Source organism: Pelodiscus sinensis, chromosome 3 (genome assembly GCF_052426305.1).
Source record: "Pelodiscus sinensis isolate ZL-2025 chromosome 3, ASM5242630v1, whole genome shotgun sequence".
NCBI lineage: Eukaryota > Metazoa > Chordata > Testudines > Trionychidae > Pelodiscus > Pelodiscus sinensis.
The window spans coordinates 182,717,577-182,736,711 of NC_143054.1; the positions used below are offsets into that span (position 1 = coordinate 182,717,577).

Genomic DNA, 19,135 nt, shown 5'->3' on the forward strand with positions numbered 1-19,135 from the left:
GTTACATAACACAGGAACAGTCCACAGACATGTCCAAGGACATGATAGTCACCTAACAATGGTAAGCTTAAGGGGGGCATAGTAAGTCCTTCTTCTCTCTACACTTCCCACTTTTTACATTAATATGAATATGTTGTTTCCTTTTGTATGAAAGATGTAATATGAAAAACAAGCTTAAAACAAAGTTGGTGGATTAATAGTAGGTCTTAATAGGTAGGGTCTAACACTGTTCAACAGAGGGTGTGATGGTGCCAATAGAGTGCATTCTGGGCTGTCTTCTAAAGCAGGAATTGATGAATTGGGGAAACAAAACATAACAAAAAAAATCAAATGTTCAGAAAGTCCCATCTGTTTCCTTGAGACATTCCGCACATAAATTCGAACTAGCTTTTTAAACTGAGCATCTTTACTCTAACTGTATTTAATTATTTCCTGATATGTCACCTCTAGAGTTTAGATTAATTTACTACACTATTTACTCATTTAATTAAAAATAATGTTTTATACTTCACCCCTCTTTGATTAATAAAAGGGAACCTACAGCATGCAAGTATGTGCACGTACATATAATTTGTTTCTTACCTCTGTGAGACGAGGAATATGAAGGCCCTTTACATGATCTCCTCCAGTCTTCCTTGATTTGCCCGGCCAAGTTCTTTTCCTGTGGCTTTCTGCTATACCAGACCAGGCAAAGACATCATGATAAGCTAAATCCAAATCTGAGGGATCTACTGCAAATTGGCATATCAACTTCAGCAGGCAAGCAAGACAGTCTAGCTGCCACTGTGGGTAAGAAAAAAAATTAATTTTCCTTTTTCCACAAATTCTGGTATTTCTTTTTCTAATTTTGAACTTGAAACACAAAACTTAAATGAGCTACAAAGCTAACAACTAAAGCACTAATTGGAAGAGCTAACAAAATCTGCACTAGACATTAAAGAAACTAGGGCTGGTATTAAAATCTTCTCTATCAGAACTAGTCCAAATTACAGGTGCAGTTATGAGACGAATGATATTCTGAGTATATAATTCAATTTTACAGTCTACAGCATTTTCTGGCACTTACATTTACTTTGCAAGGCTATATTTCACATGGTTTTTACTGTTTTAAATTAAACAATTATTTATGTGGAGACAAATTATATTAAAATACCATTTTGTACTATAATCAAGGGCGCCATTTTGGGAGGGTAGGAGAGGCAGCAGTCATGCGCTCCAAGACACAGCTTGCTTTTCATCTCCTTCCCTGGACACTAAGGCTACGTCTAGACTGGCCCCTAATTCCGGAAAAGTCATGCAAAGCAGGTAAGTCAGAATAGGGAAATCCGCGGGGGATTTAAATATCCCCCGCGGGATTTAAATAAACATGTCTGCCGCTTTTTTTCCGGCTTGGGGAAAAGCCGGAAAAAACGTCTAGACTGGCGCGATCCTCCGGAATAAAGCCCTTTTCCGGAGGATCTCTTATTCCTACTTGATTCCTATTCTGACTTACCTGCTTTCATGACTCTTCCGGAATTAGAGGCCAGTCTAGACGTAGCCTTAGGGAGTGAGGGGAAAGTGCTTGCGTTCCGTGCGTGCCTCTCATGTCTAGTTGGTGATCTCCCTTTACCAGCCAGGTGTGAGAGGCATGCACGGAATACCAGCACTTTCCCCTCACTCGCTGACAGTCTGGGGAATGGGATGAAAAGTAAGCCGCGTCCTGGAGCGCACAGCTACTACCTCCCAAAATGGCACCTTTGACTGTAATATCTCTAAAAAAATGAAAACATCTGATTCACTCAGAACTTTCTGATTTTCTTTCCTCTTAGCACTCTGATCTCCAATGGTTTCATCTCATATAGACTATTACTGCTGCATACACTTTTGTACAGCACAACCAGCAGTTATAGTATCTTAGAAATTAAACTAACACAATAACAGGGTCCTATCATACACATACACTAGCATAGCTCCCTACACCTATACAGAACCCCACAGAGTCTGTAACACTTTGCACAGGTGCAGGAATCTACACTAGAATATTTATTTACAGGATTAGTGACTTTTGCCTTGATACTTCTGTTCAACAAACCTAAATGGAAGATCAACTAAGACAGCAATAGAATCTTCAGCTTATGCTTGGAATTGAGAGAAAGACACAGCATCTCCCTTCTCCTAACACTATTCTAGAGAGAACCAGCAGGTATTAAGCATCATGAGAGAACTAGAGAAGTGTATTTATACAAGTATTTACACGGATTAGAAAGACAACTGAAAAACCAAAGCTCAAAATATTATTCTCCTGTAAAAATAGTTTTTATTTATCTTTAAATATCCCAAGTACTGAAACACACACTCATCATGACAGTTTATATTAATAAAATGCTCACATTGAACACAAAAATAAAAACAAACTCCATCTAATGAACATAAACAGATAAGAAATCCAAACTCCAATGTAATATCCAAGGTACATTTCTCTCACACTAATTGATAGATGAACAGTGATGATAGATACAGATAGAATCAAAGGACTTGAAAGACCCTCAAGGGGACTTCCAGCACAGTCCCCTTCACTCATGGCAAGACTAAGTATTATCCCATCCCTGACAGGTGTTTAACCTGTTCTTAAGAACTTCTAGTGATGGAGATTTCACAACCTGCCCTGGAAAATTATTCAAATGCTTAACTATCTAAACAGGAAGTTTTTCCTAAAATCTAACCTAAACCTCCCTTGCTGCAGTTTAAGCCCAATGCTTCTTGTCCTATTCTCAGAGGCTAATAAGAACAATTTTTCTCCCTCCTCTTTATAACACGTTTATGTACTTGAAATCTGTTGTCTCCTGCCCCCCCCTTCAGTATTTTCTTCTCCAGACTAAACACATACAATTTTTTCAATCTTTCCTCAGAGATCATGTTTTCTAGATCTTTTTATCATTTTTGTTGCTCTCCTCAGAACTTTCTCCAATTTGTCTACATCCTTCCTGAAATGTGGTATCCAGAACTTGACATAATAATCCAGTTAAGGCCTTAACAGTATGGAGTAGGAGGGACAGAATTAGTTCTTGTGTCTTGTTTACAATCCTCTTGCTAATACACACCAGAATGATGTTTGCTTTTTTAAGCAACAATGTTACACCATTGATTCATAGTTAGCTTATCTACTATGACACTCAAATTCTTTAAACAGTAATCCTTCCTAGGTAGTCATTACTCATTTTGTAAGTGAGCAAAAGATTGTTCATTCCTAAGTGGAGTACTTTGCATTTGTCCTCATAGTATTTCATCCTATTTACTTCAGAATATTTCTCCACTTTGTTCAGATCATTTTGAATTGTAATCCTATTCTCAAAAGCACTTGCAGCTCCTCACAGCTTGTTATCATCGGCAAACTTTATAGGTGCACTCTCCATGCTATTATGTATATTATGGATATTATGTCATCTTAAAACCAATCCCTACAGAACCTCCACTTAAGTTCTTCCATCCTGACTGTGAATCACCAATAACTGGTTGGAAAACCATTCCCAGAGAGAAGTTATGAACCTGTTTTATAGTAGCTCCTTCTGGGTTGTATTTCTCTAGTTTGTTTAAGAGAAGATCACTTGTGATAGTGTTAAAAGCCTTACTAAAAATCAGTATATAACACATCTACTGCTTCCACAATGCAGTTACCCTGTCAAGGAAAGCTATTGGTTTGATGTAATCCTGGCAAATCCATGCTGATTGTAAATTATCACCTTATTAACTTCTAGGCATTTGCAAATTATCTGAAGTTCTCCCAGGTTGTGTTTATCCCCCTTTTATAGATTGGCTCTATATTTGCCTTTTTCCAGTCTTCTGGAATCTATCCCAGTTTTCAAAGATAATTGCTAATGGCTCAGACATCTACTCAGCCAATACCTTGCGTACTCTTGGATGTATTTCATGAGGACCTGGCAACCTGAAGACATCAAACTTGTCTAAGTAATTTTTAACTTGTTCTTTCCCTCTTTTAGCCTCAGATATTCCCTCATTTTCTCTGGCATTCACTATGTTAGATATCCAATCACTACTAAACTTTCTGGTGAAAATGGAAACAAAATGGAATGAATTAACAAAATATATGAAATGGACTAACACCAATGTGCAGTTAGGGAATTTTCCTTTTAAGCCCTTGACTGTGGTGGTAGTGATTTTTCTCAATGCCAAGAATGGACTGTGTACCAAGAAATAAATGCACTATTTCTTTAAAGTCAGTTTGAAAAAAATAGGTTTCCCCTTAAAACTACCCAACAACTCCTCTTTTGAATATATTTTTGTTATCCAACATTCTGACCACGTTATTGCAAACTTAAGCTCTGATATTACAATCAGATCTGTGCAGATGCACAGCTCTGCATGCATGAATACAAGGCCTCACTCCAAAAATTAGTTTCCAATCTGAGAGTTAGTGAGGGGAACTATGTTATCTTTTAGGTCAACAAAAGATCACATTTTCTTAGGACTACAGAAATAAATAAATAAAATAAATAAATAAAGTCACAAAACCAGTAAAAAGTCAGAAGCATAAAAGCAATAATGTTTTTAAAAGGTAGATTAAAATTGTATCATTCCAACATTTTACATTTTATGAAAAAAAAAAATACTATATTCTGCAGTTAGTGTTTACTATCATCAAGTTAGCAGCTGGTCTGTACCGATTACAGATGGAAGCACTCGGCAAACAAGTTTCAATGCCCAATACCTGGCTTATATTCAACACTTTTCAAAATTAATAGTATATTTTTCATTTCTTCTCTTTTTTCTTTTTCTTTTTTTTTTTTAAATTAACAAAAAAGGTACAAATTGTAACTCTGGCCTGGCACCCTTGGGATATGACCAACCAGGGACTGGGGGAGGGGAGAAACACTTGGACAAAGAGGCAGGGCGGCTGCAGAGCCCCGCGGACAGGGCCAGGAGCACAACCCCATGACAATGAACCAAGCCATGAGGCTACCAGGCTCCAGAGCCACACCCTACCTCTTCCCCTGAGCACCTGCCCCCATCTCCAGTCCTCCCCCCGAGACTGAATACTTCAAATTGCTCATTTGCAGTGTTCTGGAAGTTCTGGGAGGGTGGAAGGAGAAGTTGCTAAACGTGAAGCCTGGTTTTTCTCCATGAGTGCTCCAGCTCAGGAGCACCCATGGGAATGCCAGACCACAGATGTTGCCGGAAGTTTAGACTATAGAGGCTAACAAAGGCTGATAGCAATAGAAGCTCTCAAATGGGATTGCTTCCTTATAGCTGGGTAAAATAATAACTTATCACCTACCACAGTCCATGGTTCTTGCTCTTTCGGCTCTAGAATTCCAGAATTAAAAATTTCTAACAATTGTTGAAGCCCTCCAGCAGCAACAAACTGTAAGTAAATTACAACAACGTAAGAAAAATCAGATACATAATGTGTGTTTAAAAGTCCTTGTTTCAATTATAAATTACACAATTAAAAATCAGAAATAAAACACTGGATAAATTATGCAGTGACAATTTTTTTGAAGGACACAAGAAAAAACTGTATAAAAATGTAATAAACTAAGAGGCTTGATTTTTTGGAAAAAACACAGAAGTTAGAAATTAATTTTATTTTTCATTAATCATTTACCCCAGTAATTCGGATTTCCTGACACCGTCCTAATGCACAAAGTATTCTGTGCTAAAAATATGACCTTGAGATCAAGAGACTCCAAGGAGTGAAACAAAATACTGAAAGCTCGTACTATCTTAAAAGAACTTTTAATTTCTGTCATTTTGAAAAAAAAACTACACCATATATTACAAAATACTCAAGTAAACCAAACCTTGCAGCTCCAGGTGTTTTTACTATTTTCTATTTGATCTTCACTAGAATCATCCGAGTCTGGATAAAGATCACTATAACTTCCCTGAGAATAAACAGAAAAAGAAATTACTATATTACTAGAATTTTAAGTACTAAATAATTAATTAAGAAAATTTGGATTTAGAAACAAAAAATACTTATTTTTCTACTATATGTGAACTTATATTACCGTAGATTCTCGCCTTATTCTTCTGTTGGGTTTGCCCAAAGCTTCAATGATTTCAAGGGCATACAAGAGTTTATGGGCACTTTTTAGTCGCAGGAGATCTTTCCAACTAAATCCATCATTACCCTTGGAAAACAGTTAAGAAAATTAAATCCAATGCTGATCTGACCATAGAGGCAACAACAGAATTTTTAAAGAGAAAATGGCAAGTCATTTGTTTTTTACATATCTTTAAATTAGTAATAAATATTACAGTTACCAAAAATGTTTCAGATAAATTATTCAGATAGACAAATTGCATTAGATATAAGTACAGAAGTGCAATTAACTCAGTATTAACTAAAAATTACTAGAGCACATGCAAAACAATTTTAAAAACATTTTAACCCTAGTGAGAATATTCAACATGCAATTCCAAATGGAAAGATAAACCTTTACTTTAAAAAAAAGTCTTAAGATGCACTTTGAAGGTTAAAAATATTTATTCGTATTTCAGTAACTATAAATAAGCAAGCACATTTTGTTCGTGTTCCAAAACAGTTCACCTTTGGACTCAAACTGTTGATGCAAAAATTTAGTCTGAATGGAGCATTATCCAGAAAGCTGTGGCATGTGTAAAACAGATCCTATTCTAGCTTGCACAGTTACAAACTATCATATCTACACAATTTAAGTTATATTTTAAACGTGTACATTTGGATTACATTACAGTATTCCCTCTCCTTCCCCCACTATATATTGTCCTTTACTTAATCTTGGCAGAACCTCCTTATTGCCATTTAAAAATTGTAAAAGGTGTGATGGCTGCTGGTCAGCACAGCAGAGAATAGATAACTTATTTAGGGTTACCATACATCCGTTTTTTCTCTGACATGTCGTCCTTTTCACTTCTTAAACCTAAGTCAGGCCAGGTTTTTTAAATGGCTAAAAACGTCCAGGATTTTGCCCTGCAAACAGGATCAAGGAGGAGGTGGGGACACGTGTCTGCCAAATTTAATGTTCAGAGTCCTGTGCCCAGACTGTTAACGGCTGCTTTGTGGATGCGCCCCAGCGCCTGGTGGGAAAAGTGAGAGACCCCCCAGGGCAGGTCCGATGTGGGGGGGGAGGGTTGCCCGCTGCCCCACTAGGTTATGTCCCTGGCTCTGTGTGTATCTATGTACACCCAGATCTAAACACACCCAGGACAGTCGAGTTTTGTTGCTGTATTTTATAATTATGCAAAGCTGGAGTGAGAGAGTTAAAACAAGGCACACTAGAAGGCAAACAACATACGACTCAGTTTTAAAGCCACAAAAAATTTGCAGGCTAGAGTTAAAGAGGATTGCTTTAGCATTCAGTATATCTACAGTTATGTACTTTTATAATTACACCTACAATAGACTTGAAAATAAATACATTGTTTCATGTTGCTGTGTACATTAGCAGATTTATTAAATTAATTTCAACATGACGCAATTAAGTTACTAAAGATAACATTCGCTAATCATTTTACTTATTTCATTCTTGATTTAAAAAAAATTACAACTTTAAAGGCACAAATCAGGAAACTAAATTAGGAAAGTGGCAGGCTTATGTTTATTTCAACAAAGAGATGAATAGGTAAAAATGAACCCCTCTTTATTTTCTCACTATGTCCAACGCAAAACTAGAGAATATATCTGTCTCTAAGACCTGTCCTGTTGTATTATTAGTGAAATTACTCTGTCTTTCATTCATGTCAATGACATTCCTTGCAGAAATCAGTTTTTTTAAATAACTGTTGGATTGACGATAATTCAATTTTGGGTACACTGTAAAAATTCTACTGTAAAAAGTCTTACTACATTGAAGATTACATGTATTTAAAACAAATACTGTTGGCTGACCTGTTCATCTGAAATATTCTGGAATGCCTGTAACATGTTAGGACATGTAGGCAGAAGCATTAACAGTTCCCAGACACGCCTGGACAGATTTTCTGCATGGAGATGGAGTTCTTCGCATCTTGCACTCTATTATATATAAAAAAATCTATTATTATTATTAACAGTTTCTTAATAAAAGCAACCTCACTGATATTTTACAGTTTGAAGTTTATTTATATTTTAAACAAAAGCAATTCACTCTCAAATTTAAGTTTATTAAATGAAATAAATCTATAAATACAGCATGATAGTTTAGGTTTCAATGAAATAGAAGGAAATTATGTCTCTTTATGCACTATACTATAAGGACATGCACAAAGACTCAGGTGTATTTAAATTCAGAATTTATTTACAACTACTCATTCCAATAAGTCCCCAGTGTAAATCCCATTGGTTTATTTGAAATTATACCACAGATGAATGAGTCGCTAAGTTTTACAAAATATCCTTAAAAATATTTCTTCAAGTCCCTTTACTAGCCACCATACATGTTTTCAGTACAGGTTGAACCTCTCTAGTCTAGCACTCTCTGGTCTGGCAATGATTTTAGTTAGCTGGATGTCCGCTTATCAAGGAGTGCACAAGTATCCTGCAGTCCCATAAAGCCCCAGTTCTGACTCTGTGTTCTTTGCTGTTATTTAGCTTTAATTTACCCCTAAATGTCTTCTAAGAGTCAGGTAAGCAGTTGAAGTGTTTGTAATGCCACTAGACAATATTGTCCTCCCCTGGTTCAGCAAATTCTCTGGTTCGGCACTGATCAGGTCCCGACGATGCCAGAGCAGAGTAGTTCAACATGTAGTACACTTCCGTTCCAGAACAACACATTTTTTAGAACAACTAGTACATGAGATCACAGTATTTCAATTATAAGAAGCTTAGATCAGTGGTGTCAGCCTTCTTACACCCAAGTCACTTTTAGAATTTGAGGGAAACCTAGGATCTACTCTGCCCCTTTCCCAAAGCCCTCCCTGCTCATTCCATCCCTCACTGCTCCCCCCCCCCCGCCACCATTGCTCACTTTTCCCCCACCACTCACTTTCACTGGGCTCAGCAATAGCATTGGGGGCAGCTCTTATCTTGGACAATGGCACAGCAGAGCAGCTGCTAGAGGCAGGCTCCCTTCCTGCTCCAGCTCCATGCCACTCCTAGAAGGGGACAAAATGCCCCTGCGGCCCATGGAGTGGCACATGGCTCTGAGTGCTGCACCTGTCTGCAGGCATTGCCCCCAGCTAATGGGAGCTGCGCGGCAGTGCCTGCACACTGCAGCAGTTCACAGACATTGCTCCCCTGGAACCATGGGGACGTGCTGGCCAGTTCCAGAAAGCAGTATGGGGCTAGGGCAGGGAGAAAGCTTGCCTTAGTGGCAACTCAACCGTGCCACTGAAGATCATGATTGACTGGGAGAAGCTCCAGGACGGACCAGTCAATCGCCATCAACTGGCTAGTGACCACTGGTTGAGATGGATGGATAGATAGAGGGATAAAATTAAATATGCAGATATAAATATTAGATTTATCTTGACATTTAGATACCATGATGAGAAGCCATCAGAAGTAGACAGATTGGACAGAAATAGAATAAATTAAATTCAACTGGACAGACATATTCAGTTATCCTAATTAAAGCTCACTAAATTACCTCACTATCTTCCATAACCACTTCACCAGAAGGAGGTTTAAAAGATGCAAGCATCTCTAACAAATCAAAAAGAGTGGTAAGATGAGGCTCTTGCAAAAGTAAAAGCATTGGAATGTTGTCCTTCTGAGGAGGAGGTAGGCAAGATGCTGGAAGCTGAACACCTTCACCTTTACGCTCTCTCCTTGGTGCACCCAAGGATACAAACACCATCTAGAAATGGGGAGGAGGAGACAAAGAGAGACTGTTAACAACCCAACTATAATTACCATGTTTTAAATCAGAGACAGCTTATAAATAGAAATAGAATTAAAAACATGGTTTTGGAAGAAACTAATGTATCTTTCATTGGTGATCCTTCAGCTACATTTCAAAAGAATGTCAAATTTCAAAAATAACGAATTGGGGGAAGTTCTGGGGATTTGCTTTGATTTTGCTTGACATGGTATATATGAAATAGGGCAGCAGCAGAATAATTAAAAAGTTGCCCTTTTTTTGGTAGGGGGAAGTGATGAACAGAGGGGTTGTTCAACATTGGATTCTCTATTTGCAGTGGCTGTACGGGTAACCTTTCTTCCTGCAAAGTAGACATTAGCCTATCTTTCTTAAGTATTGGGGATGGATTCCCACTCTTAAGAAGCTTAATCACCACTTAGGCGGTAAGCTGATCTGGGTTGCAAGCCTTGATAGGCATTAGAGTAAATGAAGATGTAATAGCATTCCTAGACTTTTATGAGCTGGTTTACAGGATGCTTTGGATTAGAGAATCAAAAGGGAGAAAAGCAGTTGCTGACAACCTGAGTTGTCGTTGCCTTCCCTCTTTTCCTTGCTCTCAAGACAAAATGCTTTGAAATGCTATCCTGTTGGTGACCACTTGGCAAAGTCTTGATGGCTGTTTTGTTTTCACTGACCCCTGCTTTTCTCTAGAAAAGATAAATGGTTCCAAATTTTACTTCAATCCTTCAGTGCCTACTGCTTCACAGCCAGAATTTGGCTTTTTAACCCACCCCCAAAAAAAGCCAAATTACTTTTTACAACAGTAAGGCAGCAGAGCAACAGAATGTAAACATATGTTAACAGGGACCAACAGTAACTGTATTTTGCATGTAATGAGAATGAACACAATATAGCAGAAAATAACAAAATTGTTTTAGAAAACAGTCAGATGTTGCCATAGAGAATTACACATTTTAACACCTATTACACTGACTGGTCTTCATATGACAAGAGCAGCATGCCATCTGATAATACTGCTTCCGTTTCGTAACTAGTGTTCGAGAGGTGTTGCTCATGTCTATTCCATATATAGGTGTGTGTGTACGCCACGTGCACTGGTGCCGGAAGATTCTCTCTTAGCAGTACCCATACAGAAGCACTACTAGCACCCCCTGGAGTGGTGCCTCCATGGCACAGTATAAGGGCCACTGTGCTTCCCCCACCCTCTGTTCCTTCTTACTTGAACTCTGACAGTAGGAAAGATGGCAGGGCATGGAATGAACATAAGATACTGTCTTGTCCTCTTCAGCTGCTTGCTCATGTCCAAAGGCAACTCCAAACTCCAAACAGTAGCCCCAAGTCAGGTAGGAATTCACTGCTGTGTTGACTGAAGCACAGCTCTGCCAAATCCAGTGTCATCTCTAACCTGCTGAGTGATGGCATGGTGAGACATGAAAGTACTGGCTGAGGACCAGGCAGCAGCTCTGCAGATGTCTTGGATGGGCACATGCTACAGGAAAGCCACCCAGGATGCCTGGGTCTTGGTGGAGTGAGTACAAACAACCTGAGGTGGAGATACCCGTGCCAAGTTGTAGCAGGTGAGTATGCACACAGTAATGCAGTTAGAAATCCACAGCAATGACACCAACAGGCTCATAATTTGGTCCACAGTGGGGACAAAGAGTTGTGTCAACTTCCAAAAAAGTAAGTAAAAGGCCAGAACTCTCTGTAAATCCAGGCGTCTCTCCTCTGTCATCTTGTGAGTCTTGGAGTTATCTTGGCCCATGTGTAAAGAAATAAGACTTTTCAGGAGGAAGGCCAAGCAAGGCCACAGTGGTACCATACACTTGTAAGACCGTGTATGGCAGTTCTGAAGTCAATGCCTTAAGCTCTGAGACATGTTTCACTGATTTTACTACAAGAAATGCCACATTCTCAGATAGGTGGAATAGGGAGCACAAGCTAAGTGATTCAAAGAGTGGTGCAGTGAGCCTGGAGAGGACCAAGTTAAGACCTCAGTGTGGGACTGAGTCTCTTACCTGGAGGTATAGCTGTTCTAACCCTATCAAAAATTTGTCAGTCATATCATGGAGGGGGAAAAAAAGCTCCAGCACAGGCTCATGGAACACAGAGATACCTGTGAGATGCATCTTGATGGAGGAATGCACGAGACTTTAATCTTGCATGTGTAGCAGGTACTCACAGACATCTTGCACCATCAAGTGTGTTGGAGAAATGCTGTACTCCAACACCCACCAAGAGAACCTCATTCACTTCGCCAGATAGGCAGACCTTGTGGATAGTTTCTGGCTCCCCAGAAGGACCCATCAGAATGCCTCTGAGCAGGGATCTTCCTCACGTGTCAGCAAAGGAGCATCCACACCAATAGACAAGGTCTTGAGACTGGAATGGAGAAGTTGGCCACTGTCCTGGGAGAGAAGATCTGGGTACCACCGCTGGCATGGCTACGTTGGAGCAACTGTGATTACCCAAGCCTTACCCATTCTGATTTTTAGCAGGAGCAGGCTGATAAGTAGGATGGGTGGAAACGTGTATGGGAGAACCATGGACCACATTAGGAACAAACTGTGCGGGAACGCCAGTTGACCCCTTATTGGGAACAATACCGGTGATATTTCCTGTTCTGTCTAGTGGTGAACAACTCGATCCAGGGAAAGTTTTGGAAGATTTTTTGGGCCACTTCCACATGTGATGAGATGAAAAGTCCCTGCTAAGGCAATCCATGAGGGCATTCTGAGCTCTTGGAATATACTGGCACCAGCCATTGCTGAAAGGGTCTCTCATATGAAGGCCTGCATGCAGCCATGTGCCCCTGGTCATGATGAGGGGAATGTGGACACCTTCACAATTTGACCCAAAAGGTTTTGGACTCTAATGCAGGAATGCTCAAGCTCACATCAAGTCTGTCATGATGAACTCTGTTCTTTGGACAGGGATCAGCGTAGGGTTCTGGGCATCCACCAGAAGATTTACGACCCATAGTGTCACAGCATCTCCTGGACACTGCGTTGAACCTCTGAACTGGAATGATTTTGTCAAGCCAATTGTCCCGATATGGATATATGATTATGCCCCTGTGCCTCAGGTAAGTGGTGATCACCAACATATATTTGGTGACCACTCTTGGAGCTGCTGCCAGACCAACGAGAAGGACTGTGACCTACTAATGAATGGGCCCAACTGTGAATCTGAGGAAAAGTCTGTGTCTAGGGAAGACTATAATGTGAAATTATGCATCCTTAAGTTGAGGGCAGAGTACCAGTCTCCCTGATCTAGGGAGGGAACCATGGAAGATAGGGAGACCATGCGAAACTTCAACTTTTGTAGGTAGCTGTTGAGGTTGCACAGGTCCATCTTTATCTTTTGGGGTTGCCATAGCCCATCTTTAGCCTTTAGGATAAAGAAGAAGTGGAGTAAACCCCCTTTCTCTGGAAGTGAGGCGGGATCATTTCCACTGTCCCCAGTCACAGTAGTCCTTGTTCTCCCTGTAGTAGGAGATGCTCACGAGAAAGGTCCCTGAAGAGGGATAATGAAGGGAAGTGTGTGAGGGGAGGAGAGCAAAAGCAAAATGTACCCGTACTTCCCTCTACTGTTTGGAGGATCCTTTTGTCCAAGGTGATGCTGTTCCAAATTGGGAGGAAATGGGAAATGCAGTTGAAGACGACAGGGTAAACTGGATCCTGAGAATAGTCCAGTAGGTCATCCTCAAGCGTACCCTCAAAGGGGGCATTTGGCTTCTGGTATACTGCAGGATGACCCTGCCTGACTGGAAGGGTGGCTCGGATGTTTCTTGTAGTCCCTGGTCTTTTCAGAACGTCAAATGAGGCAAATGGCTCCCTTGACCAGGGGGTTGTGCAGGTCTGAACCACTTGGGGATCAGAGCAGGGACATATTCCTGTACAACCCTCAAGATTCTAGGGCTCTTTGCAGTTTATTGTCTATTTGTTCTGCAAACAGTGCTTTCCCATCAATGGGGAGGTCCTGCCACAATTGCTGAGCCTCTGAGCACAAGCTGGAGTAGAGCAGCCAGAACACTTGCCACATCATTTGGGCTATCGAGTCAGCTACACACAAAGCTGCCTAGAAGGCTGCTCTCGCCACAGCCATGCCTTCATGCAAGATGCTCTGGAGCTCCTTTCACAAAGGGTCCAGGAGCATCCCTTTGAACTTGGCCAGTCTGCCACATAATTGTAGTCATATGGGCCAAGGAGTGCTTGCTGGTTTGCCACCGTGAACTGTAAACTGGATGATGAATAGACCTTTCACCCTAATAAGTCCAGCTGTTTTGAGTCTTAATTGTGGGGAGAAATCTAACTACCAGAACTACTGTCCATAGCAAAATAAAGAAGAAATAGGTAGGTCAGCCAAATGATATGAACAAACTTGCATGAGGCAGCAGAAGGTTCCAGCACTGTCACTGGCAGAAAGAAGAAACTGTGGGAGGGAAGAGCATGAAGCAACCCCGTCCCTTATAAGGAGTTCCAGGGGGTGCTAAAAGCACTACCCTACATGTACGCTTAGGGGGAAAACTTTCAGCACTGATGCACTTTGTGAGCACATACACCTATATGTGTAATGGACACAAGAAAAACTTGAACTTTTTATATCTGTCTTATCTTCATGCTGATAATACCTGCATATCCTTAAAGCCCAATTCATGAAGTGTTTTTTCATCATAATCAGTTGTTAGTTCGTGACCAGATGAAATCATTCTCACAGGTCCCATGAGCCCACCTACAATAAAGCACAACATAGTGAATTTCTGGACTCTCTCATTGGCTACTTTAAAAAGCATAACTTTAAAAAAAAATTAATATTAACATTGACACTCCATCTGATGAAAATATGTAAGCCCACAGGGCATGACCCAAAGCCCCCTGACGTCAATGGGAATCTTTGCACTGACTTTTTCATTAACCTCTGAATCAGGCCTTTAATTACTTCCTTAGCAGTATGATTAAATTGTATCTTGTAATAAAAAAGGCAAGGGGGAAAAATCCTGTCTTACGGGGAAGAGAGAGGGATAATAAAATAAACTCACCTAGAAGGAACTATTATCAAGTTCCTCCAAAGATGGAAAATTATTCTAAAAGCATTTATTTTAAATACTGATAGTTTAATAAGGCATGACTGTCCTAGGAATTTTCTTTTAATTACCACTAAAGTGTGTAGTATTAAATCACTATAAAGCACTATAATCTTCTAAATGAAGGATTTGGGTTTGAAGGATCCAGAAAGGTTCACATCTATTTGCTATTAAGACTGGATGGAGCAGAAGTGGCAGATGGAACTATTCCACCCCTTTTATAGCCATGCTTTTGTACACATGGAACAGAGTGGAAGAATAATGTCTATGCTCTACCACATTCTGCTATAAGATGATTTCATTTTCCAAGCGGACTGTGAACATAGTGAGGACACTTGAAGGAAAACTAGCACACAGTGTCATCAAGCATAGAGCTGATATACTAACTTTCCACAATGAATAGTCTCTCTCACCCCATTATAGTGTTTAACATATATTTTGTTCATAATTTCTTCTTCGACCTCTCTAGCAAAATTTACTTTTAATTAAGACAATGTGAATTGCAGATGACATCTATTAAAACAGATAATCATTGTTTGTGAACATCAGAAAGAATGGCATAATAGCATTAGAGAGGCAGAAGCTGGAGTGCAGTAATGGCTCAGGCTGTGTCAAGGACAAAGACCCTGCCAGTGGAATCACCATCTAAACAGTGATGAAACATGGTTGGCAAAGGTCACAAAGTGCTGAAAGTTCCCAATGATGTGGCAAGGCACTAGCCACAGTCCTAAATAAAGCAAATTAAAAAGAAACAAACGTGACGAGGTTACTTACCTGTAACAGGGGATTCTTTGAGATGTGTGGTCCCTACCTATATTCCACTGAGGTTATGTGCATGTGGCATGTGCCTGGAGTGGGAACTTCTCAAAGTAGTAGTGTCCACCGGTCCGCGCATGGACTCTGGTAGATAAAGGGCATGGAGGACAGGCCACGCCTTCAGTTCCTTCTCCACCACTAATCTACTAAATCCGAAACAGAGGTGAAGGAGGGTGGAATTGGAATAAAGGTAAGTAGCCACCTCCTCTTCTTCGAATGATGGTTAATATTGTATTTCACGGATGGTGATTAACCAGCAGTACCTAGATCGTGGAGGGGGAGATGATGATGAAACCGTAGAACAGAGGACTTGTATACCAAATGAGTCACAGTGTCTTGAACCAGTGAGGGAAAAAGAAGTTTGTACTGAACTCCACATATCTGCCTTACATAAGTCGAATATCATGGACCATGGCAATAACTGATGCTTGTACTATTATGGAGTGGGCCCATATCCCACCTGCTTGGCACTGCCATAACAAGTGATTGCAGAACGTAGTACACTATGGAACCCGCTCTGAGATTTTCTGGGTGAAGATGATCCATCCCTGAATTCAGACTACTATGGCAACAAACATCCAACATCTCGTCCTTTGGAGGGGAAGAGTCCTATGTATATCAAGAAAATGAAGCTGCTGTTCAGGAAAGAAGATGGACAGATGTATGGGTTGCTTGGGTTGGAAACAGGAAACCACTTTCAATAGAAATATGGGATGCAAGCACAGTGAGACTTTGTTCTTATGCAATGTGATGAAAAGAGGATTTGCCAGTTCACCAATCTTTCCTGCACAGGTAATAGTGACCAGGAAAGAAACCTTCATGGAAAAAAGAAACCGGGAGCAAAAGGTCAGAGGTTCAAAGGGCAAGTTTATGAATGCCATAAGGACTACGCTGAGGTCTCATTGAAGAGCAAACAACTGAACAGAAGGGTATTTGCATAAAAGGCCCTTCCATAATCAGGAAGACAAAGGTGAGTGAAAACCAAATGCTTCTCACATGGGAACATGGACAGCATTGACAGACACTCTGTGCACCGTGATGGAGCTAAGAGTAAGCTCCAAGGCAATTAGAGACAGTAAGTAGCCTAAGACCATGAGGATCCACATAGCTTAAGGAGCAAGACCTTTCTGCTGGGCCCAGAAAGTGAAACATATCCATTTGGCTTGGTATGATCATTTGACTTGTGGAGTCCCTCTTACCACTTGAGAAGACATGCAGCACTGCCAATGAATATTACCGTGCCAGAAGTCTTCATTCAAAAACCAAACTTCCAAAATAAAGTATCCATGGACTTGGATGCCTGAGCTTGTCACTGGGTTGTGTGACCAGTTCTAGGAATGTCAAACTCTCTAGTAAAATTTACTTTTAATTAAGACAATGTGAGTGGAGGATCCTTCGACATGCAGAGGAGGAACCCAGAATTGGCAAGACCAGAATGGGGCAATAAGGATGACAGTTATGTTCTCCTATCACGGTCTGAGAAGTACAAAGGGCAGAAGTGGTAGGGGCTGCAAGATGTAAATGATTTGGTCTGACCTGTCAATGATCAAGCTGCAACCCCGTGAATGGGCACCAAGCCCTCCCCTGAAACAATACTGTATATGCTTGGTGTTGGCATGAGAGATAAAGAGAGCGCTGACTAGAGTCCCCAACAACCACAAACATCAGTGATAATTGTGTGTCACAACCCCCATTTGTAGTTGGTCACGAAATTCCTGCTGAGTGCATCAGCAACCATATTCCAAATCCCCAGGAGATAGGTCACCAACAATAGTATTTAACCAACAGTGTACCACTTTCCAGAGTCATACCACTTCCACACACAGTGCTGGACGTCTTTTGCCTCTGATTGTTTAATGTATTAAGTAACAATATTCGTATCTGGCATAACAACATAATGCGAGTGGATGGATGGTAAAAATTCATGGCGTGCCCTGCATAAGTTCCAGAATGTACATGTGCATCCTGACTTCCCAAACATTCCAAGTTACTTGTGTCATGTGACCTCCCATGTCAGAGCTCCAGCAGTCAAGAGAGATATACTTTACAATCATCACACTTGGAGAAGATGGAAGAAAGGGCATTCTGGAACAAACTTTGAGTAGATCTGCCCATACGCGAAAGGACAAGATGATTTCTGTTGGAATGGTGAAAATGATGTTCATGGCTGTGCATAGGAGAACAGCCACAATTGTAGACAGTGGAAGCCATCAATCAAATAAAGGCCTTGACATATATGCACACTGCCATGTGACCATGGAGTGGGAGAGAAGTTCTGGCTGGATGTCATTGAAATGATTTGATCCAGTAGTGGCAGGAACATGTCCTTCAGCAAATACACATATGTGAAGGTTGCATCAGTGGATGCAGGAATGAATTCCAGGGATTCCATAGGGTGCAGAGTCAATTTTTCAATTTTCACACTCATCTTCAGGGAGGAGAAGGACCTAGGCAGCAAGGCATCCAGGTAGGGGAAGACAAGAACCCTGTGCCCTGAAAATCTGCAGAGATAGATTCCACTGCTCTTCTGTAGTATCCAATGGAATGGATACTGTCATGAGAGCAGTCTCTGAGATGGGACCATTGTAGAGGATGTGGAGGAGGTAGAGTCACATTCAATCACATAGCCACATCGAATGACATCTAGGATCTGTTTGTTATTGTACTCCATTGCTGGCAGAAAGAATTTGAGATGACCCCTGAGAAGGGTGACTGACAAGAGCACTGGGGTACAAAGTCACTGACAGCACTCTAGATACACACAGAAATATTGCTTATATGAAAATAGAGTGGAGGACCACTCAGATGGGCTCTTCATACCTTTTATCACTTCTGGGGAGGCTCACAGGTGGTAGAAACAGGGAGCTCTGTAGCATTGTGTAGACAGCGGACGATAACATTTTTGTTTGGGCTCTGCCTTATAAATGTCTAGCAATCACAGGATGCACAGAGGGCTGAAGATTCTATGTAGAGGAGAGAGCCCTCTTAGTAGGCAAGTGAACCAAAGCATGTGGAGATCTCACTCCTTCTAGGGCAAATAGCTGATAAGGTCCAGGAACACAGTGGAGTCTCTCCAGCATCAAACAGCACTCAGTCTGTGGAGGGAACCTGTCTCTGGACCAACAAGACACTGGACATTGGCAGAACTGAAGCAAATGAGTTACGATGTTAAGGAACCAGGACTGGTACACCTGGCAAGCAATGCTACTTCTTGCCACACTTGTGGGCCCTAGAACACATTGCTCCTTGGAGGCTGGAACTCATGAACAATGCAGCATCTTTCTTGGATCTAGAGGAAGACATACAGCCATGCTTATGTGACTCATTGCTAGGTTCCAGTGCAGGATCCATAGCACTGGTACCAGTGGAACTGCATTGGGATACTGCACTCCTGGACAATCAGGCCAGGTACAGAGAGGGTTCCCCAGGCAGGATTTGACTGTGGTTCCAT

At 40.9% G+C, this 19,135-nt stretch overlaps 1 protein-coding gene across 5 annotated transcripts in view; it reads right to left on the bottom strand.

The window, feature by feature from the left end:
• The window catches only part of USP34 (ubiquitin specific peptidase 34), a 247,534-nt gene that overhangs the window by 114,164 nt on the left and 114,235 nt on the right, over positions 1-19,135 (bottom strand). For all 5 annotated transcript variants that reach the window (XR_012903003.2, XM_075925544.2, XM_075925543.2 and 2 more), the window contains 7 exons: positions 14,416-14,516; positions 9,549-9,758; positions 7,871-7,996; positions 6,009-6,131; positions 5,799-5,882; positions 5,273-5,359; positions 583-783 (listed from right to left, as the gene is read on the bottom strand). Coding sequence is in view for 4 of the 5 variants with exons in the window: in XM_075925544.2 (XP_075781659.2) it covers positions 583-783; positions 5,273-5,359; positions 5,799-5,882; positions 6,009-6,131; positions 7,871-7,996; positions 9,549-9,758; positions 14,416-14,516 (932 nt within the window). In the remaining variant the exon portion in view is untranslated. The remainder of the gene's footprint in view (positions 1-582; positions 784-5,272; positions 5,360-5,798; positions 5,883-6,008; positions 6,132-7,870; positions 7,997-9,548; positions 9,759-14,415; positions 14,517-19,135) is intronic.